At 56.6% G+C, this 23,790-nt stretch overlaps 9 protein-coding genes across 9 annotated transcripts; 3 read left to right on the plus strand and 6 right to left on the minus strand.

Moving 5' to 3' along the window:
• Positions 1-713: 713 nt before the first annotated feature.
• On the minus strand, positions 714-2,500 carry HMPREF1541_10324 (serine/threonine-protein phosphatase 2B catalytic subunit; the record flags this gene model as incomplete). Its single annotated transcript, XM_008714995.1, has 4 exons — positions 714-775; positions 824-1,955; positions 2,002-2,333; positions 2,383-2,500. 4 exons carry the CDS (start codon positions 2,498-2,500, stop codon positions 714-716), a joined length of 1,644 nt encoding a protein of 547 aa, XP_008713217.1.
• Positions 2,501-3,008: 508 nt separating this feature from the next.
• On the plus strand, positions 3,009-3,564 carry HMPREF1541_10325 (uncharacterized protein; the record flags this gene model as incomplete). The annotated part of the gene is made up of 2 exons (XM_008714996.1): positions 3,009-3,024; positions 3,074-3,564. 2 exons carry the CDS (start codon positions 3,009-3,011, stop codon positions 3,562-3,564), a joined length of 507 nt encoding a protein of 168 aa, XP_008713218.1.
• A 1,018-nt stretch (positions 3,565-4,582) lies between these two features.
• Positions 4,583-8,329, minus strand: HMPREF1541_10326 (uncharacterized protein; the record flags this gene model as incomplete). The annotated part of the gene is made up of 1 exon (XM_008714997.1): positions 4,583-8,329. One exon carries the CDS (start codon positions 8,327-8,329, stop codon positions 4,583-4,585), a length of 3,747 nt encoding a protein of 1,248 aa, XP_008713219.1.
• Positions 8,330-9,234: 905 nt separating this feature from the next.
• HMPREF1541_10327 (uncharacterized protein) lies at positions 9,235-10,172 on the plus strand (the record flags this gene model as incomplete). Its single annotated transcript, XM_008714998.1, has 2 exons — positions 9,235-9,389; positions 9,443-10,172. 2 exons carry the CDS (start codon positions 9,235-9,237, stop codon positions 10,170-10,172), a joined length of 885 nt encoding a protein of 294 aa, XP_008713220.1.
• A 361-nt stretch (positions 10,173-10,533) lies between these two features.
• HMPREF1541_10328 (uncharacterized protein) lies at positions 10,534-15,072 on the minus strand (the record flags this gene model as incomplete). Its single annotated transcript, XM_008714999.1, has 2 exons — positions 10,534-14,579; positions 14,628-15,072. The coding sequence occupies 2 exons, from the start codon at positions 15,070-15,072 to the stop codon at positions 10,534-10,536; spliced, it is 4,491 nt and encodes a 1,496-aa protein (XP_008713221.1).
• A 938-nt stretch (positions 15,073-16,010) lies between these two features.
• HMPREF1541_10329 (uncharacterized protein) lies at positions 16,011-17,775 on the minus strand (the record flags this gene model as incomplete). The annotated part of the gene is made up of 2 exons (XM_008715000.1): positions 16,011-17,549; positions 17,599-17,775. 2 exons carry the CDS (start codon positions 17,773-17,775, stop codon positions 16,011-16,013), a joined length of 1,716 nt encoding a protein of 571 aa, XP_008713222.1.
• A 1,735-nt stretch (positions 17,776-19,510) lies between these two features.
• HMPREF1541_10330 (uncharacterized protein) lies at positions 19,511-21,202 on the minus strand (the record flags this gene model as incomplete). Its single annotated transcript, XM_008715001.1, has 1 exon — positions 19,511-21,202. The coding sequence occupies one exon, from the start codon at positions 21,200-21,202 to the stop codon at positions 19,511-19,513; it is 1,692 nt and encodes a 563-aa protein (XP_008713223.1).
• A 773-nt stretch (positions 21,203-21,975) lies between these two features.
• On the plus strand, positions 21,976-22,299 carry HMPREF1541_10331 (uncharacterized protein; the record flags this gene model as incomplete). The annotated part of the gene is made up of 1 exon (XM_008715002.1): positions 21,976-22,299. The coding sequence occupies one exon, from the start codon at positions 21,976-21,978 to the stop codon at positions 22,297-22,299; it is 324 nt and encodes a 107-aa protein (XP_008713224.1).
• A 468-nt stretch (positions 22,300-22,767) lies between these two features.
• On the minus strand, positions 22,768-23,550 carry HMPREF1541_10332 (uncharacterized protein; the record flags this gene model as incomplete). Its single annotated transcript, XM_008715003.1, has 1 exon — positions 22,768-23,550. One exon carries the CDS (start codon positions 23,548-23,550, stop codon positions 22,768-22,770), a length of 783 nt encoding a protein of 260 aa, XP_008713225.1.
• Between the last annotated feature and the right edge of the window lie 240 nt (positions 23,551-23,790).

A 23,790-nucleotide genomic window follows, 5' to 3' on the forward strand; every position in this document is an offset into this window, starting at 1 on the left:
CCTCGTCGTTATGCCTCAGGCACAAAGTGAGCAAAGAAGAGTGCAAGGCGAGTTTGGTGAGGAAGTTTGGTCTCCGCGAGGCGGAAGGGGACGGTCCGAGCGCCTAGTGCGCGGGCTCAGCCGTAGCAACGCCTTGGCGCGAACCACGCGCCTCGTGTAGGCGGGTTTGCCCATCAAACCCCAGAACGGTTTAGCCGGCGAAGGCAACCAACCACTTACCAGACACATTTCAGCTGGGGCTGCAGACCGAACCAACGTGAGTCAGCTCATCCTCATGGTTTGGTAAGTTAGCGCTTGTCCTCAGATATCGAAGCATGTAGCCTGGAGTGGAGAGCTCTTCGTGACTGCTACGACGTACTTACATGATGATCGCACCTTGCGAATGGTGAAAGGGGAGAGAGAAGTTGAGACTGGCAGCTGGACGGCAGGGAGTCTTTATTTTGATTTGGCCCGGTTCGCATGTCGTATGCAAGACTTGAAGCTTGTGGGAGACCAACATCGCAACGATGCGGAGATGCCTCAGGCACCAGATCCCATCATGTTTTGGTTGGCTCACAGCATCCCTCCTAATCAAAAGCTTCCAGCACTTTCATCATTCCACTCACTCGTCAAATCAGGTCTTCTGACCTCACTTCTATGCCAGTCATTGAAATCGTGATTGTCCTGTCATTCGGTTGCTGATATCCAACTTGTCTTCATCGAAATGGCAGATTCTATCTGTTATGACGGTGAGTTGCTCCTCCACCCTTGCCGAACGAAATCCTCCTGGCAACACCTGAGTTGCGTTAGCGATTGTCCCTTCGTGGGGACATACTGGACTTACCTTGCAGCGTAGCATCGTTCTCGGCATCCTTGGTGGCTTTCTCCAGCGCCGCCCGGCGGTCCTCCTGGCTCTTCTTCTCAATCTCCTCTGGCGACGGAGGTAGTCGTTCATTCTGGATGTCGACTTTGCGCGCATCTTCGAAGTTGTGGATAGCCTGCTTGATGCCCTCGGCTCCAAGCATGAGCGTGCCAGCGGGCAGACGCCCCCCAGAAGCAGTCTTGAGCTCGGTAACGCGCTCGCTCTCTTCGCGGAGCACTTGGAAGACGCGTGACAAGCGACCAATGGCAAGGATTTTGTTCTTGATCGCTCTCCTCTTGGCTTCGGTAGATTCGGCATCGGACAACGCTGGAGAGGCTGGACCGCCAGACAAGGGTGTATCATCCTCCAATTCTTCCTTAGAGCATGTATTGAGGATGGCGATCAACATGTCAGTGATCTTCTCGCCAACAAAAGGCAATGACCAGGTAAAGACATCCATAAAATTGGGCAGCCAGTAAGGATGTGGGGTGCAGTTGAATTGCCGAATGTTCATGACGTTGTTCTCGTATTTGAGCACCGCGGCCTTGTTGTTGTACACGTCCAGATAATTTGGCGCACTGAAAATCGTCATGACAGACGGAAAGCCAGTTGTCCTCGTCTTGCGGTACATGCGGTAGCCGGCATCTTGAGCTTCATGAGCTCGGATGATTGAGAGCAAGTTGTTCTTCTCCAGGAAATTGCAGGCTGCGGGATACGAGAAGAAGTAGGAACAGCCTCGGACATGGTTATGCACGTAGAACTCTCCAGTCTTCTCCTGCCCAAACTCTTCCAGTGGATCTGCCCAAAGCAGATCGCACATGATACCGTGTGTAGGGGGCTCTCGGAATCGATCAATGCTCTTGATGTCTTCTAGGGTGTGCAGCTCCGGGCTCAGCCCGCCGTGTATGCAGAGGAACTGTTTGTTCATGACAGCTGCCAGTGGTAGGCAGCAGAAGGCCTCCATACAAGCGTCATAGACCTTTTCAGAATACTTGTGCTTACACTCGAGCTTGAAGGTGAAGTAGTCGGTCAAATGGCGGCACTCGTGATTGCCTCGGAGGAGCCAAAGTGTGTTTGGGTACCAGATCTTGAGGGACCAGAGATAGAGCACACACTATGGACGTCAGCCGTGTCACGCGACGGCGCATGGAAACGCTTACCTCAATGCTGAAGTATCCTCGGTCGACGTAATCACCAAGGAAAAGATACCTAGTCTCAGAAGGATCACCGCCCACCTCGAAGAGCTTCATCAGGTCAAAATACTGGCCGTGAACATCGCCGCAGACAGTGATGGGGGCATCCATCTCCAGCAGGTTAGGCTCAGCGCGTAGCAGCTTTGCTCCCTCATTGATGATGAACAACGCCTGGTCTTCGGTCAGACGGCCTTCGCGGCAGAAGTGCTGCTTGAGAAAAGCCAGGTTCGGCTTATTGGGATCTTGTGGGGAGCGGAACTGCTCTTCGGTGGGCGTCTGCATCGCAGGAGCCTGGACATCTATCTCGCTTGTTAGGTCAGGATTCGAAACACGGGCACGCCGACGAACCTTTGCAGACGCGTTCTTGCGTGCTGACCTGAGTGCCATCTTCCATAGTATGTAAGGTGAAATCTATTTCGGGAACAGGCTTCCTCTCCACCACGGCTCTTGATATGTTGCCCTCCATGACGGCGGGACTTGCGCTCGCTCTGCGAGGCTGACGTATGGGTAGGAGTTATGTGTCGCACAAATGGTTGTAAGTACCAAGTCAGAGGTTGGGGGACGATAGCACGTGCTTTGGAGCCCAAGGGCAGTCAGGGGCGAGGGAGTTTAGTGAGAGGCGGGATCGGTGTAGCTGCGCTGACCGGTCGGAACGTGATCCAAAGGTAGTGTGCGGTGGGATTTGGGTGGTGTGCAGGGCGGTGGCGAGATTATGGTAGGAAGCCCGGGCTGATGCAAAAGAGACCAGATCAGGCTACGGGGCTACGAATCTTAGACAATCGAGACGGTTCGTACAGCGCAGCGTAGGTTCTTTTGATGTGCTCCTGAATGGCTCGGGAGCCGTGCGTGGGGTCCTTTGGGTGGCGGGGGTTCTCTGCACCCCGCCAAGCCTGGTGATGCTTGACCTCATCGGCGCCTGGAGTACAAGCACAACGCACGCCTGTAGTGCCGGTGTCCCATGTTCTATTATTAATATGTTCGACGCGCATAGTATGATTCGTCACGACGTTATTGTGGGTGCCCAGCTAATTCCTACCAGAGCCTGACCGGCTATTGGCCCAGGTGCCACTGACGGTATCACCCTTCCTGTCCATGCCCACGGCAGTGAGCCTTCCATATAGCTTTCGCCAGGTTCCCACCTCGCTACCGCCATCCGTCATAGATGATCCCAACTCCGACAAGCCAAAGTACATCACGTCCTCGAGCGGTCACACGGCGCACCCAGACGACATCATAGCATCTTGCAATGCGCTCCAACAGCATATCACAAAGTCACAGCAGGATGCGAGGAAGGTGATCGAAGAATGGGAGCAAAGCATCAAAGTCAAAGAGCTGGCCGAGAAGCGTCGCGTTGCTCCGGGATGGCTAGATAGAGACGAGAAGATCCTCGAACCCACCAAGGCTGGGTCAAATGCTCAAAAGCAGGGCTTGCTGGACGAGGACTCAGCAGATGTCAAAGCGCCTGCAATGTCTCCTAGCAGGGAGGGCGAGGAGCTTGACCGAGCGTTTGGGACACTTGCCATGAAGTGATGGGAGGTGCAGGCAGAACTACTCACTACACTGCCCTAGCAACGACGGCCGCCACATATCGACTTCGATCACGGCTGCGACCAAAAGGTATAGTCCCTCGACAAACACCGAAGCCATGAGCAGCACGTCGCCGGACTTTTGGGTCCGCGGTGCCCTCCTCCTCCTAGCCAGCGCCGCACTTGTCTACATCGGCACCAAATACCGGCAGCTCTTCCGCGGAAATCCCAACTCCAGCGCCGAGACGGCCATTCTCAACACCCTCCATCAACGACGCATCATGCCTCGCGCAACACATTTACCTCCAGACACGCTCCGGCCGCCCACCCCACGCAGTCCTCTCAGCCGGTTCAGCAACGCCTCACCACTGCGCTACGACGACTGTCCCAGCGCCACGAGCAGCAGTCTGGAGTCAGGCGTCCAAAGCCCAAGAGCGCGCTTCACCATCGCCCGATGGCCTCGCGTGCCGAAATGGACCAGTATTGGGAATGTGGACGAAGGCAGTATTGCGCAGCGGCGGCAATCTCAGAACACCCTGTGACAGCACCGTCACGCTTGTCTTCTGGGGAGCGAAGCTACAGCGAACGGCTCTGCCCTGTGCGAGCTTTGACCCGAAGGACGACGGACGGTAGTGTCTATTTGCGTGTTGCGGTCTTCATATATTCAGCAGCAGACCAAGCAGCCAGAGGCCGACGAAGATGATATGGCAGGTCTACGGTTTGTCTGAAGCGACGCATCCAAGGCGATGCCCAACATCCCAGATTGAAACAAATCTTTCCCTCTAGGCAGGCAAGACAAGCGTATATGCTTTCGTTCACTTTCATTTCATCGACTCCAATCAACACGAAAAAGTGCGTGACACCACGCTGAGAATAATAATACAAGCCACTACCTTTTCAGCCTACCAACTATCGACACATGAAGTGAAAAAAGAATAAACCCCCCGTCCTATCTCCAGCTGTGCTTTGCCATCATTGACCACATCACATTTCCCATTACGCATTAATCCCCCCTTTTCCCCTTAGTCCCGGTGAGACAATGACCCCTGCATCCGTCGAAACCGCCTCCCTTGGCCTCCCAACGGGCTGCTCATATTAGCAGCAGCATCCTCCTTGAGAAACCCATCGACATCGTAAAAGCTCTTCGTCGTCCGCACGCTTTCGCTCCCTGCGCCTGTGCCCACGCCTGGGTCCACGCTCGCGCCCGCACTCGCAATCATACTGATCACGCTGCTGCTACCGCCACGCCCAAGCGCGCCGTCCACACCAGAATTTGTACTGCACAGACTTCCTGCGGCCGAAAGTGGACTCCTCAAGCTATCCTCGCGCCTCGTTCTCGGCCTCCATCCCTGCTGCTGCTGCTGTGGTCCTTGCTTCAGCTGCTCTCTCGGTTGTTGTTGTTGTTGTGGTGGTGGTGGCGTCGCGAATCCGATCACCGGTCCTCCCGCGCCACCAGCACCCCGTTGGGGACCCGGTGCTGCCATTCCAGACGTGACCCGTGCGGCGCGCTCCCTCAAGTCATCCTTCAAGCGCTGCTGCGCAGGGCTGACCTTCCGCTTCTGCGCCTGACCCTGATCCTGACCCCGACTCCCAGGTCGCGATCCGGAGCCCGGCATTGGAAAGGCCCAGCCACGGCTGTACTGGGCGAAGGTCTGCGTCTGCGCTGGGTGAGGCTCTGATGGGGGCGTCGGAGGCGCCTCGTCTAGTTTGAGCTGCAGCTCGAGCTCCTTCAGCACCTCTGCCGTCACGGCCTTGTCGTCACTCCGTCCACGCCGATGGACGCGATTCATGGAGACACGTCCTGGGCCAGACACCGGCTTGGCAGATATAGGACTCACGAGTGGCGTAGGAGAGGTGGGCGTAGGTAGGACAGCGAGGTTCTCCGTCGGTACGTCCCCTGTGCTCCAATCCACATCGCCGAAATACCGCGTCATGAGCTCCTTCTGCGTCGGACTAGGACCCAGCGGCTGCGATGGAGGTTTGTACGCCAGTGGCGGTATAATAATGCCCAGGCCTATGGGCTGCTGCGGGTGTCTCTGCTTCGTCCTCCCCAGCTGCTCCTGTTGCTGCAGCGCCGCCTGCGGTTGAACAGGCTGCTGAGGGAGCGACTCCAGCCGCGGCGGGATAGCCACAGAGCCCCGTCGGCTTGCCTGTCCGGAGGCTGGCTCGGGCGAGTCGCCATGGATGCTGTCGTCTTCCCAAATGGAGACGCCGCCGAGACTGTACTGGGAGTCGCGGGAAGGGGAGCCGTTGTTGTTGAGGAGGCTTGAACGAGGACGGCTGGCGATAGGCGGCAGTGTGTTGCTTATACTGAAATCCCGTTTGTGGGACTGCGGCCTGTTCATCTTGCGCTTGGTGCTACCGAACATGCTGCCTCCTGGCCCCATACTGGACATCCTCGAGTGCATAGCGCTGCCGGTACCTGCCGTGCTGTTGTTGCGTGTATGGATGACAGGCGTGGCGCGGGTGCTCACCGAGGCCACACTGTTAGTCCTGCTGACCTCCCATAGTGCGTTGAGCTGTTTCCAGTCTTCGTGATTTTGCGCCTCGGTCTGGAACTTGGGCGTACCTTCGGGACCCCAGAGCCTGGAGTTTGTGTTGAGGAGTCGTCCGTTGGAGTCGAGACTGCGGAGTAAAGTCACAGACTGGCGGAGGTCGCTCACTTGATCGTCTGATTGCACGGTCGTGGGATTGGGGAGGGTGGTAGACGAACGTCGGCGATCGTGGGAGTCTCTTACTGGGCCCATAGTTTTGGGTGAGGTGGCCGGGGAGGAGATCTTTGAAAGCGAGCGATGCAAGTTCACGTTTGTGGATGGGAAAGCGGGGGCCTGTCGCGGTCCGAGAGGACGGGCGGTCGTTGGTCCTGTCGTGTCAGCCGCAGCAGAAGCGACCACTGGCGCTGGTTTGCATGGCGAAGGTAGGATAGGCGATGAGTTCTCGCTGTTAGGGTGCTCGAAGACGCTGGACTTGAATGGGCCGCCCAGTGTCCTCGCGCTTGTTGGAGTAGGGCTCAAAGCCCAGCTAGATGGGTTCGCGAAGAGGTCGGGCGTTGAATAATCCTCGCTAGTATTTCCGGGCTGCGTCCACAAGTCCTCGAATTCGCGGCGTTCATCGCTGGGAGAGCTATGGGTCGGGGAAGGGCTACGCTTTTGTTGCGAGGAGGCAAGCGTAGAACGGTTGGCAACGGAGGAGATGATTGGAGATCCGTTCTCGTCGACTATGGAGCGCCGAGTCTGCACGCGAGGACGAGTATCGGGCGACTCCTTCGGGCTGACGTCCACGACTTGTACTTTGTTCGGTAATGCAGAACCGTCCTCGTCACTATCTTCGGAGGCTTCGGAAATATCGGACGGCCGGCGGCTGCGCGCGTTGGGACTATTCATACGGGAAGGTGGCACGACAGGGATGCTGATGCGTACGCAATTCTGGCGGCGGTGACCCCTACTGACAGAACGGATGGGTTGGTTGTCCCGAAACGGCTTGCTGCTTGCAATCGAGGCAGGGCGCGGTCTCAGGGCGGTAGGCGACACGTTACCGCCTATTTGTCGACCTTCTCTCATGACTTCGTGGCTACGTTTCGAAAGGCGGGGACCCTGGATCGAATGTCGATGCTGCGCAGGGCTAGAATACTGAGAGCCGAAAAAGAAGTCTGGTCCAGGACTCCAGGCAGTAACATCTGTGCCAGATCCTGTTTTCAGCGCAGAGACTCGACCCTCCGGCGCTGCACTTGTCTCGCGACTGTGGTACTCGAAGGTCGGGACTACGGAGGGGACACCGAGACCACCACTGTGCCAGAATGGAGGCCTGCCTGGCGATGGGGCAAGAGGTGGCTTCGACCTGTTGAAACCGAAATCGAACTCCTGCATGCCCGAGTTCACTTGGGGAAGACTGAGCTCCGACGGAGATGGGAAGCCCAACACGGAGCTGTCAACCGTAAGCGTGGATACTTGTGAGCTTCGCCTCGGACCTGAGGCTTTGCAGCTCTCAAAAGTTGGTAGCGGCGGCAGTGGACTATCTGGTGCTTCGGACACGGAAGCCATGCCGGGCGAGAGTTGGGGCTCTTGTGACTGCCCGAAGCTCGATTCCCTCTTCAGTGATATAGGCGTGTCAATCTCGACGGGACTCAAGGGTGGAGGGCGCTTCTTGGTGCTAGGAAAGGACTCTCCGACCCTTGAGTGGATAGGGGACACAAGAGGCTCATTCTCGGCTGCTGGCAGTTTCGGTGTAGGTTCTGTTGGCAGTTCGACAGGCATCGGCAGTTCATTCAAGGGTGCCGTCGAGTCGGTCAACTCGGTAATGGCAGATAACGGCGATCGGTTCATGGCTTTCAGGGCTATCGTATTGTCGATCTTCTTCTGTCGCCTCGTCTTTGGGGCGTTGCTTCCGGAGTGACCATATATTGAATCGCGCAGGCTCTTTTTGCGCTTCGATTTGGGCGGCATTGGATTTGTATCGGGTCGCGCGGAGGCAGCTTCCACCGCCGCCTCTTCTTCGAGATGGTCCTGTGATCCGAGGGCGGACCATTCTGAGTGAATCTGCTGGACTTCTTGGCTACTCCGGGGATTCGTCTGAGGTGGCCCAACGTGTGCGTAGTTAGTGTCGTAGGCGGAAAGTCGCGTTCGGTGATATGCTTGCAGGTCCTGGTTCAAGCTATCCAGATGCTGTTGGTGCCGCTTCCTGACGATTCTACCGTGAACCAGGAAACCAACAGTAAGGAGCACTACGAATGCGCCCGTCCCGATCAGGGCGATCCATAGAACGTCCAACATCTCGTCGTCGACACTTTCTTTCGCGTGTGGCGAGCATCACTCTCGCGAGGCAAGGCACCGCACCCAGTATAGGCGACAACAAGGACCAGGCTGAGGGAATGCGGAAAGAAATTAGCATCAAGCACGAGGTAGGGGTGGAATGTGCCGGGAAGAGAACTGACTGTGTACTGGGCTCCGCGTGACACCGCGTCATGTTGGTCATAGCTGTGCTCAACAACAGGTCACAACACACCACCATACCACTGGTGAGATGGGGAAAAGTTCACTCTAGAACGGAGTCGAAACAGCGGGACGGGAAATGAAGATCCATCAATCGCAAGACTGGAATGATACTGAGATCGTCCGGAGCCGCAAATCCGACAGGCCTCGTTGGCACTTTTTGGCCCTGAAGGCGTCAAAATCAGCATCATTCCAGGGCACTCCATGGCTTCTGGGCGGTATGTCGCGGAAAATTGGCCATTTGGCACAAGCTTCTTCAAGCCACCCAAGGCCTTTGTAGAGACCCCTTGCTCATTAGCGGTAGCAGTCTCAGCCTCACTCGGTCCAAGTGCAGTATGCTAGAGTCTCGACGGGCTGCATAGAAGTAGAAGTAGGAGAGTCTGCCAGCTTGTAGACACGCTCTGAGCCTCTGACAACCGTCAAGAAGCTCGTTTGGGAATTTGCCCGGTGGTACGCTGGACTCCGTATTTTCGGCCACCGCCACGGCTAAAAGCCCACACCGGCGGCGCAGTACAAACGCTTCACCATGTTCTCCAATGCGGAGTGTGAAGGTTCCGCGGGGTTGTTGAGCGCGTATAAATGAGGTACAGTATGTAGAAAGAGCGAACGAAGAGGTGTTGTAGAGCAAGGAGGAACGCACTGCATTTATATTCACTGAAGCTTTATACCGCCCTACCCCACGAGTCATGGACGATGCCCTGATCCAAGGTACAAGTCGCTTCAAGCACTACAATACACAGGCACCAGACACCACTCGTATATTGCCACTGTTCTCGCTCAAGGGAAAGACTGCCATTGTAGCAGGCGCCGGTGCGGGCATTGGTCTGGCCGTCTGTCGAGGGTAACACCAAGCCCCCTCCATCTACCGTTGGTCGAAGCTGACAAGACCACCAGCTATGCCGAAGCCGGAGCCAATGTGATCATATGGTACAACAGCAATAAAGCGGCCGAAGATCGTGCCCAGGAGATAGAGGACGAGTTTGGCGTGCGCTGTCGTGCATACTCGGTCGATGTCACCAATCCCGAAGCCGTCGACACCGCCATCACCAGCCAGCTCAAAGACTTCAACGACCGCCTAGACATCTTCGTCTACAACTCAGGTGTAGCATGGACCAGCGGCGCCGCCATCACCGGCAGCCTCGACAACTATCGCAGCGTCATGAAAGTCAACGTCGACGGTCTCTTCTACTGCGCCCGCGTCGCCGGCCGTATCTGGCGCGAGCAGAAGCAGCGTCAGAAACAGTCCCAGGCCACGCCCCTCCCCAACTTCCGCGCGGGCAGCTTCATCGCCACGGCCAGCATGAGCGGCCACATCGCCAACTTCCCGCAGCTGCAGACGGCCTACGACGCGTCCAAGGCGGCTGTCAAGCACATGTGCCAGAACCTCGCGCTCGAGTGGGTGCAGTTTGCGCGCGTCAACAGCATCAGTCCGGGCTACATAGCCACCGAGTTGACGGACTTTGTGCCTACGGAGACGAAGGAGGTCTGGCGGTCGATGATACCCATGGGGAGGGAGGGCGAGGTGGGCGAATTGAAGGGACCGTATCTGTTTTTGGCGAGTGATGCGAGCTCGTACTGTACGGGGACGGACTTGCTGGTTGATGGGGGATATTGTGCTCCTTGACGGGAAGAGGGAAACATCATTCTGTGGATTCATGGACGAAACGGCATCTTGCTTACAAGGTGAGTGACAGCAACGATATGAAGGCCGTCGAATAGACGCCGGTCAAGCTGCTAGGTGCCGTCAAGCTACATTTCATCAAATACGCAAATTGCGGCGCTGCAAAGCACTTCGCTGCTACATATCTATCCAAATCTATGCCCATCGCTTTTAATGCCCGCTGCTCGAACACACGCAGCACAACCCAACACCAATGCAATATACAACGAATCGTACAAAATCGCGAACGAATGACTGACAAATACCAACCCCTCTTCCCCGTTCTCTGCGTCCGCACTCCCAAGTCCCCCTCCCTCCTGGTTTATCACCGCCGATTAAAGTTCAAATACCGACTCCCAATAAACAACAGGATCAAATTACTGGCGATAAACGCCGCGAAAATCCCCAAATCCCTCCAGCGATCCGCAAAACTGATCTGCAGGGGCCCAAAGAACTGGTCTCCCACGCGGTAAGCGCAGTACTCACACACCTCGGACACGTTACTGGCCAGATACCCGGGTCCGCCGCTCCCAAAGAACTCAGCCATGTAGTCGCCGCAGTCCTGGCCTGCGGGGGCGGGGAAACTATTGAGTTCGTGGGGCCGGCAGTTGACGGGCAGACCGTGTAGTTCCGTCGTGACCATGCCAGAGACCAAACGCGTGAAGGGGTCGAGCTCGTAGAGCCAGGCGCGCCAGAAGCCCGGGATCTGGGGTTTGGGGATGGTGACGCCGCAGAACAGGGCAAAGACGATGACGATGAAGGGGTTGATGAGGCTGGAGATGAAGGAGCTGGGCGTCAGGGCCGCGACCATCTGGCCCAGGGTCACGGAGAAGAGCTCGGTGATGAGGACCATGAAGAACTGGTAGCCGGCGCGGTCGCTGGAGCCGTTGAAGCCCGAGAGGTAGTAGATGGGGAAGAAGAAGCCGAGGGTGCAGAGTAGGCTGTAGGGCATCTCGGCCTGCACCATGGCGAAGGCGAAGGGGAATTGCTTGTACGCTTTGGCGGCGCTCTCGCGGTAGAAGATCAGGCGCGAGAGGTCGTACATGGGCTCGACTTGCGCGAGGATCAGGGCGGGGATGATGGTGACCTGGAAGATGACGAAGATGCGGTACTGCAGACTGGAACGGCTGTCGTCGAGCTGTAGGAAGGCCAGGCCGGATAGCAGCGCGATGGCGACGTGGTTGAAGAGCCGCGTGAAGCCGTAGTTGGGCGAGCGCCAGAAGGCCAGGTGCGTGCGCCACGAGACAATCTTGATCTGGTGCCATAGTGGCGTGGCGTATTCCTTCTGCTCGGGCTGCGACGTGTTCGCGATCTCATGCTGGCGCTCGCGCTTCATGGCGACGATGGCATCCTTCGTGGCGGCGCATTCAGGCGACGAGCGCCAGATTTCGCCCCAGTCGCGGTCGCCGACGCGGGCGGCAATTCCGGCTCCAATCGCGTCGAGCATGTATTCTGCTGGGTTGACGTCTGCAGGGCAGTCGGCGCCGTGGCGGTGAAGGTAGTCAAGCAAAACATGGGCGTCTTTGCCGATCTCGCCAAAGTAGACCGTCTCGCCTCCCTTCTGGAGCAGAAGCAGGCGATCAAAGTTCTCGAAAAGCGCGCTGTTAGGCTGATGGATCGTGCAGAGAATAGCCTGGCCAGCCGCTGCTAGCTTGCGGAGGAAGCGAACAATGTTGAACGCCGACTGGGAGTCGAGGCCCGAGGTGGGTTCATCCAGGAACAACAGCAATTGTGGTTTGGCGGCCAATTCCACGCCGATAGTGACGCGTTTGCGTTCCTCGACGGAGAGGCCAGACTCAGGGGTGCCGATGATGGCGTCTGCCAGATTCTCCAGCTCGAGTAGTGACAGGACTTCCTCGACATACGTGTACTTCTCTTCGCGTGGAGTCTCGTAGGGTTGGCGGAGGTTGGCACTGAAACGAAGAGCTTCTCGGACCGTTTGTGTAGACTCGTGGACATCAAGCTGCTCGGCGTAGGAGGTGCCGCGTTGAAATGCGATACCAGGCTTCTCGCCATCTACGAGGATGTCGCCGCCGATGACACCGATGTTTTTGCGGGCTGCGAGGACGTCGAGGAGAGTCGTCTTACCTGCACCAGAGGCTCCCATAAGCGCAGTGAGTTGGCCGGGCTTGACGTAGCCAAAGACATCTTTGAGGAGCCGCAGCTGTCCAGCTGGAGTCGGAACATCATATGTTAGGTTCTCCCACGTGAGGACAGCCTTCGATGCTATATTGAGCTCCGAGTCCTCAGTGGCCTCCTTGTTTTGCCTCTGTTTCTTCCTCTGCTGCAGCTTGGCGTTCAATTCTTTTCGTTCCTTGTTCTCCTTTTGGAAGTAGGTCACCGTCCGGCCACCGGCGCCATACTTGACGTACTCACCGAGTGTTGCATTGGTGAAGAGAAAGAAGGCGATCAGAGCCACGATAATGCCGAAGTTGCGCCACAAGTCGCTGGGGTCGTAAGAGAAGGCGGTGGTGATGTAGTCGGAACCGCTAACCACGTCAGAGCCCGCGCGGGAGCCTGGCAGCGTGCACACTTGATTCTCGAGGTTGTCGTAGCCTGGTCCGGAAGGAATCAGAGATTCAGATGTGCATTCCATCGTCAAGCGACTAAATTCGTTCATCATCATGGCCGAAAACCCTAGGCCCAAGGTATTGATATAAAAGATCCACCGCAGCCATACTTGCTGGCTTTGGTACTGGATGATATAGCCGGAGGTGATGACGAAGAGGGTGATGATGACAGCGGCGAACTTGATGGCGTAGTCGAAATCAGGACATAGGCAGCCAATTGTGCGGAAGAAGAGCGTCATACACAGATAACCAGTAATGATGATCAAGGTGAATACGAAGAAGGCGCCGGCATCTCTCACAAGACCCGTCATGAAGTACACGATGATGCTGAAGACGAAGATCTGCACTGACGCAAACGCCAGATCGACCAATATCTGTGCAAGCCACAGTGCCGATGGCCGGTGGAAAGTAAATGCCCTGTGCTTGTTGACAATGGGCCGACCCAGCATGGTACTGGCGAGCTCGGCGAACGCTTGAAACGCGTTGAACAGTAGGGCGATGAAGATAACACCTCCTCGTGTGAAGGCACCAGCCGACGTTTGTGGTTGGTCCAGCCAGACCGTACCGGTGATGATGGCGATAACAATGGACGTAATCCAAGACACAACCAGGGAGAATTTGTCCTGCCATTTGATGAGGAATTGCCGTTGCATGAGCGCCCACATCTGCAGATAGAACGGGACCGAGTAGACCGAGTGCTTTGGCGTATGTCTCCGTTTTGCGTCCTTGTGCGCAGCCTGAAAGTCCTCGTAGATCTGCTTCTCTTCGTTGATGGACTTGCGATAGTCGGCCATCTCCTGCTCGAGCCGCGTTGCGTACTCGGACTTGTTGAAGGCCTCCACGAACGACTCGGCTGTCGACGGTGCGTTCTCGGCAGACCTCCCAGGCTTGTATTCGCGCTCGAACTCATCTGTACAGCCGGTCAGGTAGTCAGGTGTCGTCTGCCGCGGCTTCTCGAGGAAGCCCAAGCCTTCGAAATAGGCACGCGCCTCCTTCGCGGGGCCGAAGAAGACCTGCTTCCCTTCAGAAACAACCATGACTTTATCAAACTGATTGTAGATTGTTTCGGAGGCTTGGTAGAGAGACACAAAAGTAGTCGTCTTGTAGATGTTGGTCATAATTCGTAAGGATTTGGCGTAGTCGGAAGCGGTCGACGCATCTAAGCCTCGAGTGCTGTTGTCCCACGCGCAGACAGTAGCCCTCGTTACCATCATCTCGGCGATAGAGACACGTTTGCGCTCACCGCCGGAAACGCCGCGGATAAAAGGATTCCCGACCACAGTATTGATGGTGTGCTCAATGTTGAACATCTTAAGTAACAACTTGATGATGGCGTCTTTGAAGTCCTTCTTGCTCATGCCATTCGGCCGCTTGCCAGGGGTCTTGGTGTCGAGCGCAAAGCCCAGGGTCTGACCTACCGTCAGGGACGGATGATGGACATCATCCTCCTGGTTGTAGACAGCTTCACCTCTGAATCGCTTTTCAAACGTTGCAGCGTCGAAGGGGCCATAGAGAACCTCACCGTCGATACCGGTGTAACCATATCGCTGATTTGCAATGACTTTAAGGAACGTTGTGCATCCACTACCGGGCCGACCGAGCACAAGCACCATCTCGCCAGGTTTGGTTACGCCCCTAAAGTTGTTGAGAATGTCGAATTCGCGACCCTTTTTCCCGTAGCCCAGGAGGTGCATGATGGTACCCGGCACATTGAAAAAGTCGACGAAAGCATCGGGGAAGACCTTGACAAAGTTCTTAACGCCGCCGATGCCTCGCACCGTCAATTTGTCCCAGATGACACCTGCAGTTTCTTAGCACAGCCACAACTCAAACCATACGCGTCTCTTACCAATATATTTCGATTTTATGCCAGCTTCATAGTCTGCTTCTCTCGCGCCTCTCAGTGTTTCTTCTAGATCCCAAGCTTCTTCCGAGGTCGCCTCGCTCGAGACCGCCTTCTCGACATCCTGGGCAATCGATGCCTTCGCATGCGAGTACGTCCTGGACATGCGCCGACTGTGCGCACTGAACTGCTTGCTCAACTCGGCGAAGTCGCGCTCGGCCTGCTCGACATCGACGCCGGACTGGGTGTGCGCGAGACCGTGGGAATTGCGCGATGCGGTGCGTACCGCTTCACGGCCCTTCTCGTAGTCATGTTCGAGGTCGCCGACGGTGTCGACGTCGGAGCGCGGTGGTTCAGAACCGACCTTCTCCTGCGTGTGATCGCTTGCAGAGGCGCCGTGTTGGTGGGTAGGCTTGTTCAGACCCAGTTCTTTGGATACGGCGTCCGCCATTACTGTTTGGACCTCGACGAATCGGGAAAGTCCAGTCGCAGGGTTTCTGAACGGGTCAAGCACCCCACCGCCCACTTGTGTTCCCGGAAACCGCCTCCACGAGCTGTCAGACTGCTTGAGGGTTGAACGAAAGGAAGCAGTCGGCCTAGGGTGGGCCTATGACAGTCGTTGGAGAAGGTGAGAAAGTCCAACAGCAATGGAGGACTTAAGGGCACTTTTTCTGCAGAACCCGACGGACGACGAGTGCCCCATGCATGCCCCCAAAGATGCCGGCTTGGGCTTGGACTGCTGGTATTATTCCGGGTAAGATGGCATACGGCCGGCTGGTGACTCCACGAGCCCCACGTACCGCCTGCTTGGCCCCGCGTTGCTCTCGGTTTCCGGGCGCATTGCTTCCGCATGGGTTCAAGCGGTGTCCTGGGAGAACGTTCGGACAAACTGAGTCACCAATTGCGGCCGAGAAAAAATGCATCGCAGGCCAAGATGTCGCGGCTGGGCTTGTCAGATCCACTGAGAGTACCATTGCGTACATATTCGGGCGACGCGCCCTTGAGTTGGACATTGTCACATCAGAGACCCGCGGCAGAGAAGCGTCCGGGCGCCGTCTTGGCTGTTGTATGCGGTGTAATAATACGAAAAGAAAATCACTCGATGCTCAGGATGGGAATTTCTCCGCCGGCAGCATCCCTCCTTGCGGTTAGTATGCGCTGGACTACGGGGTGCAGCTTCGGAACCTGATGTTCTGACAAATTCACCAGTTGGTTATCGCTGCTTGAGGTCGAATACAACATCCGGAGTGTGGAACAAGCAACATGCATTGGTCAGGTACGCTGCTGCACGAGTAGTTGCTGTGCACGAGATTCCAGAAACAGGGAACAATAATCATGTCTGGTAGCATATATATTCCTAATCTCCTGCTCCACACGTCCAGTCCGAACCTAGAGGAGCCACGCCACGAAGGTCCGATAGAACCAGCTGCCTCCACGTTTGCCGGAGTCCTGCGCAGCCTTGCGTGCGAGGAATTCTTCTTCTTCCCGGTCAATGATGTCTTTGCCAGTATAAAAGTCGGCGTTGTGCGATCTGACCCTTTCGCATTTGGTCCAGAACTTGTATCCAAAGATCAGAGCCAGGTATAGAGGAATTCCAAGATATCCAGTAATGAATGTCTTGTAGTCCCACGCGCCATATGTGCCCGGCGTAAATGCGTTGAAGTTCTTGGTGAGGGCCACAATGACGCACAGGAACAGCGAGAAGTAGCTTCCGTAGATGCCCAGTGGCGCAGTGTAGGGCATGGCTGTATCCGGGATACCCTGTGCCTTGCGAGCGCGCACGAAGAAGATGTGGGTGACCAGGATGGAGATCCAGGTCTGCAGGCCGAAAATGGTGGTCAGGTTCTGGAAGTAGATGAAGATCTGGCGGGCATCATCTGTCACGTTCATGTAGGCCAAAAGGCAGAACAGCAGGGATATCGCCAGGCCATAGATAGGCAGACCACGGCTGTTGGTCCGGCGGAAGATGTCGGGTGCCCGGCCTTCAGATGCAAGACCGTAGATGGTACGTGAAGCGATGTAGAGATCCGAGTTGGCGGCTGAAAAGACAAACAGACAAATGCAGCCATTCAGGATGCCAGGAAGGGCTTGGATACCCGAGAGCTTGATGGCAACCACAAACGGAGAGGCTGCAGCCGAGTTGGAAGCCTTGTTGGCAAAGGCCAGTTCTGTTGAGTCGTACGGGACCAGCATTCCCAGCAAGAGCACTGAGATGATATAGAAGAACAGGATACGCCAGAAAGTGAGCTTAATGGCCCGAGGAATAGTCTTGCGTGGGTTCTGGGCCTCGCCGACCGTCACACCGATTAGCTCCGTGCCAGAGTACGCAAACACAGCCGAGACCATGCAAGACCATAAAGCATAGAATCTGCCAGCAGCACCGTCGTCGATGTAGGTGTTGAAAGCCCCTGGATTATTCCAGTACCGGAAACCTTTGCGGTCGCCATCCGGTCCACCTCCCAGCGCGAGGATGAGCGAGAGCAGGATGACTCCACAAATAACTATGACTTTGATGGACGATAGCCAGAACTCAAACTCGCCAAAGAATCGGATACCGAACCAATTGATCAACGCGATCGTCACGAGGAAGACGGTGATGAAAACGCCGGGATTGACTTCGTCCTTGGGTTTCCAGTATTGAATGACCAGAGCGGCGGCAGTCAATTGTGCCGGCGTAATGATGATGTACTTGAAGAAGTAGGTCCAGCCCAGCGCGAAGCCGAGCGCCGGGTCGCAGAAGCGGGTAGCGTAACCAGTGAAACCAGAAGACAGAGGCAGCCACGCGGCCATCTCTCCAAGTGCGCACATGACGAGGTAGACCATGAATCCAGCAATAGAATACGTGATGAAGATGGCGGCCGGGCCACCACGGGCGAGAGCGGCGCCGGTTCCGATAATGAGACCTGTTCCAATGGCACCACCAATGGCCTAAGAATGTCAGCATGGGCTCCGAGCGAGCAGGACTGGGAGACAATACAATCATGGTCACATGGCGAGCCTTGAGACCGCGGTGCAAGGCGCGACCTTCCTCATACTCGATACCGTGGATACGAGCACCCTCAGGAGTTACATGAGTCTGAGCGGTGGTATAGTCACCCTTCTCGTAGTCGGCGCCATCCGGCGAGGAGCTACCTTCTTTGCGGTATTCGGCCATGGTGAGGACTGGTGTAGCAGAACTCGAAGAGTGCTGTGCGACAGCGTGGTATAAGAACGGAAATCGACTGATCTCCACGTGCGGAGTAGGGTAGCGTTTCTTATCTATAGTGACGGCGCCATGGCCACGAGGCTCACTCTCGGTTTTCTTCGATTGGCAGAAGCGTGCACACGACCGGGGTAAGCAAGAAAGGCTATCAACGGGTTTGGGTAGCGATGTGACATTCGCCCCAGGGCCAAGGAGCGCGGTATCAGCGTCAAGTCGCCGTAAGGCACCGCTTTGCGTCCGCTTAAACGAAAACAAAGACACATGCCAAGCAGGATCGTCGGTGCTGGAGCGAGAAGTGACCGCGCTGAGTGGTGGGAGGACGAGCAAGGATTGATGGCCAAGAGAAAGAAGATGCAGCAAAGTTGAACCCGAGTGACTGCCAAGTGAAGGATGTTTCCACCTCTGCTCCTGCCATTCCTCGCCGACCTATCACCTTCCCAGTCGACTCCTCGCAAAACTTTGTCGCTTGCCAGCTCCAGCAGAGACTCCGCCGCCCATCAACGGCGATCTCGTGTCGTGGACGGCTGTCTGCAGCATCCCGCCGGCCCTCTCACGATAGGCATGGTCCTAAGGGATAGACCCGACGACATCAGAAGGACCTGCAAGCAGATGCTGACGGTACTTCTTGCGTTCCCTGGTGCAGCAGACATCTGATGCGTGCAACAGAGCACGACGTCTCGCTTAGCTGCTTGCAGGCTCTCAAGGCCGCCTCGCCATTCCTTCTCTGGGCCAGCACCGTCCCTGTCCAGGGGTCGGAGGCGCACCGATGCTACCCGCCAATGCAGACGGTCACCTGCATATCCACACTCCGCCCGATATGCCGAATCGTCAACACGCGTTCTAGAAACCTTAACCGAAGGGCGCACAAGTCTTGCCTAAGTGGCCCTAACCTTTCCGCTGCCTGTGCGTATGCATGCCGCTTTAGGATGTCGGCCTACTAGATTTGCTTCAGTCATCTACAGTCTCGAAAGGGAGAACATCGATATTATCACCCCATCACACTCTCCAGCTGTCCTTAAAAGTAAAATCCAGTTATTCAATATGATACATTGGGCTGCAGGCCATGGTGACTCTCGCCGGCTCCGAGTCCACGGAGAATACGTGCTTGTTACCCTATGGGAAAGCAACCTCTCTACGCGCAGCGAAAACAAAGCTTGACGTTGTGTGGTGAAACGAGACGCGTTGAGACACTCATTGAGTGCTTCGTGTACGAACCGGTATAGGATTCTGACCCAATGATTAGTGAGATGCATTTACGGGGCCATCCAACCCATACACAAGCAGGACCGACCGTCAGCACGAACGCGGCGGCCGGACGCTCTCAATTTCAAGGTAAGGATAACAGGAAGAGGAAGAGTGAAAGATTGAAGTGAGGTTTGTGCGACCTCTGCCTACAGCTCTTGCTCACACCCGCAACAACCGAAGCCGAAGGTGGCTGAATCGTGACGTCGAGTCAAGACGCAGCATGGAATGCTAACGCGAAGAAGAGACGGGCGAGAATTCTACCTGTGTGTCTGCTAGAACATGAAGAGAATGAGGATAGGAGGGAGGCCACCGCTCCACCACCTACTTTTGCATACCTATGGTTACATATTATATTTACATGCCATTCTATCTCGTCAATCATGTCCCGCAAACAGGACTTTCCCAAAAAAAGGCGGAGCGGCGTTACTCTTCAGAACAATGCTCAGTCACCAAAGAACGCATCCCAAAGCGAGCTGAAGAAGCCACCACCGCCTTCACCGCCGCCACCTCCAGCACCAGCACCCCCGTCAGCGCCTTGCCAAGGATCGTTGTCGCCGCCCCAGACGTCTTGGCCTGAATCTTGCTCACCGAAGCCAGATTGCGGTGATTGGGAGTCGTACGGCTGCTGTCCGTAGTCTCCCTGTGGCGCCTGGGGACTGGCATCATCAACAGGCCCAGGCTGCTGCTGCGGTTGCTGCTGGTCGGGCTGATCACGGCCAAGACCTCGCTGCATAGCTTCATAGCCAGCCATTGTTCCGGCGCCGGCCATCGCGCCTTCTCCCATGCCACCTACACCTGCCGCACCCGTGACGCCACCGACAGCTCGTCCAGCCCCACCCACAGCCGCCCCGACCTCGCCAGCCCCCGCAGCTCCCGCGCCTGCAGCGGCTCCACCGGCGGCAGCGCCTTCGCTACCACCGCCCATCATGAATGGAATGGGCATGATGCCGCCGCTGCCGCTGTGACGGGAAAAGTAGTCGTAGTCCACCGTCACAGCGGTCGCGAGCATGACAGCGCGCTGATCGAGCGTCATGCCCGTCTTACTTTCCGAGCCCAGGGCTTCCGCATAGGCGCGCTCACCCTGGTGAGACTGTGAGATGATGTGGCGTTTCTCGGCCTCAAGCTCCAACCCGGCCGAATCCATGCGCAGTGCATAGGAGCCGGTGTCGGTGAAGATCTCCCGCGCGAAGCCGCGGAACGACCGGTTCACCGAGCCAAGAAGCTGATCAGAGGCGGACTTGAGGGAGAAGTCCCAGGAGAGGAAGGGCTCGTTGATGTAGGCGAATTGGATCATCTCTGGCGCGTTGGATTGTTTCTGGGTCGAAATAGCTTCAGATCGGTTCGCGGACGGGAGGTCATGGGCGAGGAAGAGATTGTATTTGCGGCGGAGCGGCGCCCACTCGGATTGGGCTTCTCCAATGATGCGCATAGCGTCGAGGGGCAGCTGAGAGAGCGTATGGACTGGACCAGCATCGGTAGAGGGTTGCACCGCCGTGGCAGAAGACAGTTTGACGCTGCTGTGGCCGCCAGGCTCGAGCGGATCGTACACGCCTATCCTGGAGTTGATGTAGCTGAATGGCCTGTGGAACCGCAGCACCTCGTCTCCATGGCGGTCGAAGACATTCGTCGTAAAGGCCCGATGCGTGCTGAAGAACTGTCGTCCCAGACTCCTGCCAATGCCGCCTTCGTGCTCCGCCATGTAGCCGATGTGGTTTCCGTGCGGGTCGAGTATGACGTAGCGATTCGCCTGTTCGAAGCCGAGGAACACGTTCATCATCTCGATCTGCCGCTGCACCACGATGCCGGACTCGGCGAGGAGGTTCGTCGAGGGGTGGCCTGACTTCAGCACCGCGTGAGGATCGTCGGGGATGTGTACGGGGGCGAGGAGTGGGTTGTCGGCGTCACTGGTTTGGGCTAGCATGTTTGACATAGAGGGCGGTGGCGGGCTGTTCTGCGGCGGCGCATCTTGAAAAGTGGGTGCGTCTGAGCCTGGCTCTTGTGGTGGTTGTGATGCCTGAGATGGCTGTTTCTCGGGGCGCTGCTGGGGCCCTCTACTTCGGACTGTGCGTACGTGTGGTGGTGGGGGGACGGGATGTTTGAGAGGCAGTAGCCCGCGCGGTATTCGTGGCGGCATGGTGGCAGATAGATATTTAGTGCAGCCTGCAGGAGAGACCCTGTGGGATGCGAAGGACGGACGGTGACGACAAGCTTATAGAAATCGGGCAGACTGGAACCTTCGTATTTGTTGAGTGAACAAAATCCGTTTGTCACCAAGAGGCGAGGGAAGATGCAGTCTATAGCAGTTGCTACGAAGCTTTGATGACATCCATGAATGCCAAGGCCGACCGCAACAGGGTTCGGATGTAGCCGCTATAAGGGCCGCCGCCGCCGCCAGTATTCGGCTAGGGCATTGGCTAAGCGGAAAGGCGACCCGAGAGCACTCTATATTCGACACAATGGCATGCGATCTATAGGTAGATTGGCATTGACGCCTATGGCAATCGAGAATCCTCTTCAGGTAAGTTGCGAGAGCGGAACTAGCGCCGCGAGACCGAATCACCCTGGACGTTCCCGGTCATGCTTTCATGACCGTCGTTGCATCTGGCATCGGACACGCGCGTGTGCTTTGACTTTCGCACAGGACGGGGCTGCAGGAGTGGCTCTGGATGACATTGACGACATTGCTTTGCTCAAGGTCAAAAAAGGCCATAGATGAGCAGCAGAAAGCGCGAGGTCCGCGTTGTCGGGTGGAGGTCTGTGTACTAGACGTATCCATCGAAGATCAGGTCTATGAGGTCGTGGGAGCCGGTGCAGAGCGTTTCGGCCGGCTGGACTATGTTGTGAACGCGGCTGGAATCGCCATGGATACGAGGGCGGAGCAGCCTTTGCGAGAACCGAGGATTGAAGATGGATCCTGGACATCAACCTCATCGGGACGTTCTTCGTGCTTCGTGCAGCAGCTCAGATCATGCTCAAGCCAGAGCCAATTCGATCTGCCATCGATGGGCGGCCGCTATAACGAGGCTCGATCGTCAACTTCTCCTCCGTCCAAGGCCTGGTCGGAATCACGCTATCGACAGCAGACACTACAAGCAAGCCCGGCGTGCCCGGTTCATCAGGACTGCTTGGAACGATTACGCCAAAGATGGCATTCATATCAATGCAATCTGTCCAGGATACACTGTGACCCGAATGACAACCAGGCATCCGTTGGTACGGCGGGCAATGTAAGAGCGCGTGGTAAGCGCAGTGCCGATGCAGCGCATGGAAAGACCTCAGGAAATAGCCGGCGGCGTTGTCTATCTCAGTGGCGGCAGGGGCCCTTTCGTCGCTCGTGCCGCACTGAGTGTAGATGGTGGTACACAGCGCGATAGAATGTCCGTAAGAAACTAAAGCCCCTGGCACAGAGTGGATATTGTGCCGGGAAGCTCGTCACGATGTTTTCTTGTCGACCTTGCTCATCATCAGGTCCAACCACGTGCAAGAAGTCCCATTCTTCAACAAGCGGATCCCCTGCCGGACATGCTTGACGTCTTGGATTGTTTCCGGCGCCGTCAGCAGATCCGCTCCATGCGACAATCTGCGGAGAATGGCAAACGGGATGGACCCCCGATTCTTCTGCTTCACACACAATGATCAATGCCGGCATTTTCGGTCCACCCGAATCGCGAAAAGCATCTGAATCTGCTTCTTTTCAGGCTAGCCAATAGTCGGATAGTTTTGCTCGATAGCCTGATGCTCCCAATCCAATATCGGGAGATAAGTACCCTCGTCCACCGCATCGAACCCCTGTATAGCCAGAATCTCAGCGAGGTCCGGCCGCTCAGCCAACGTCTTCGCCAATGCCTCCCGCAAGCCCTCAACTTCCTGCTCAGTGCGCCCAGCCGCCGTAATCAAAGGTAGCGTCGGGCTCTGCCTTGTCCGCTGCAGTATACGCAGGCCCTCAACGAGCTCCGGCAGGTCGCGCCGCAGATACCCGAACGTCACCGCGTCTACAGCAGCCACGTCAGCACGCCCTTGCTTCAGACGTGCCATGCTTTCCGCATGGCTCCCACTCTCGACCACCTGACTGAAGAAACGGCCTTGCTTCGCGAGCGGCGCCACGGCCAGGCGCAGGAGATTCATGCCGCTGTTGGAGTCTGGGCTGTTCATGGCTACGCGCTTGCCTCGTAGGTCGGCTAGGGTGGTCGCGGCGGAGGACGCTGGCACGAGGATGAAGGAGCAGTGCGTGGCGCCCTCGCAGCCGGGGAGGGTGTAGCGCGGAGCAGCGACAAGTTTTACTGTGGGGCGCAGTTCGGTCACATATGGGTAGCCGCAAGTTTGGGCGAGGAGGAGTTGGGGGTGATGCCATAGTGTTGGTAGATCTGGTGGCGGGGATTCCAGGGGGATACCGAGGCGTTGCGCGACCTCTCGGGCGAGTTCTTGATACGCGTTACTTACCGCCGTGGGTGGGGCGTACATTGTGAGCGCTGCTACGGCCATCTTGAACTCAACGGCAGCGGCCTCAGGAGATCATGCGGTTATTGCTGGAAAGCCAAAGTGTTTTGAGGAACGATTCGAACACCGCAACGTGGATGCAGGGTTCACCACTCTTGGCATGGCCCGTGATTGATCTCCTCGAGTTCTCCAAGATCAGTGTCTTTGGGGACAATTCATGAATCATGTCAGACGTCAAGGTTGCCTGGGTCGCTAAGCTACCGCGGAAGGTAGGGTATACTCTTG

The sequence above is a fragment of the Cyphellophora europaea genome (assembly GCF_000365145.1).
Source record: "Cyphellophora europaea CBS 101466 unplaced genomic scaffold supercont1.12, whole genome shotgun sequence".
Lineage (NCBI taxonomy): Eukaryota > Fungi > Ascomycota > Eurotiomycetes > Chaetothyriales > Cyphellophoraceae > Cyphellophora > Cyphellophora europaea.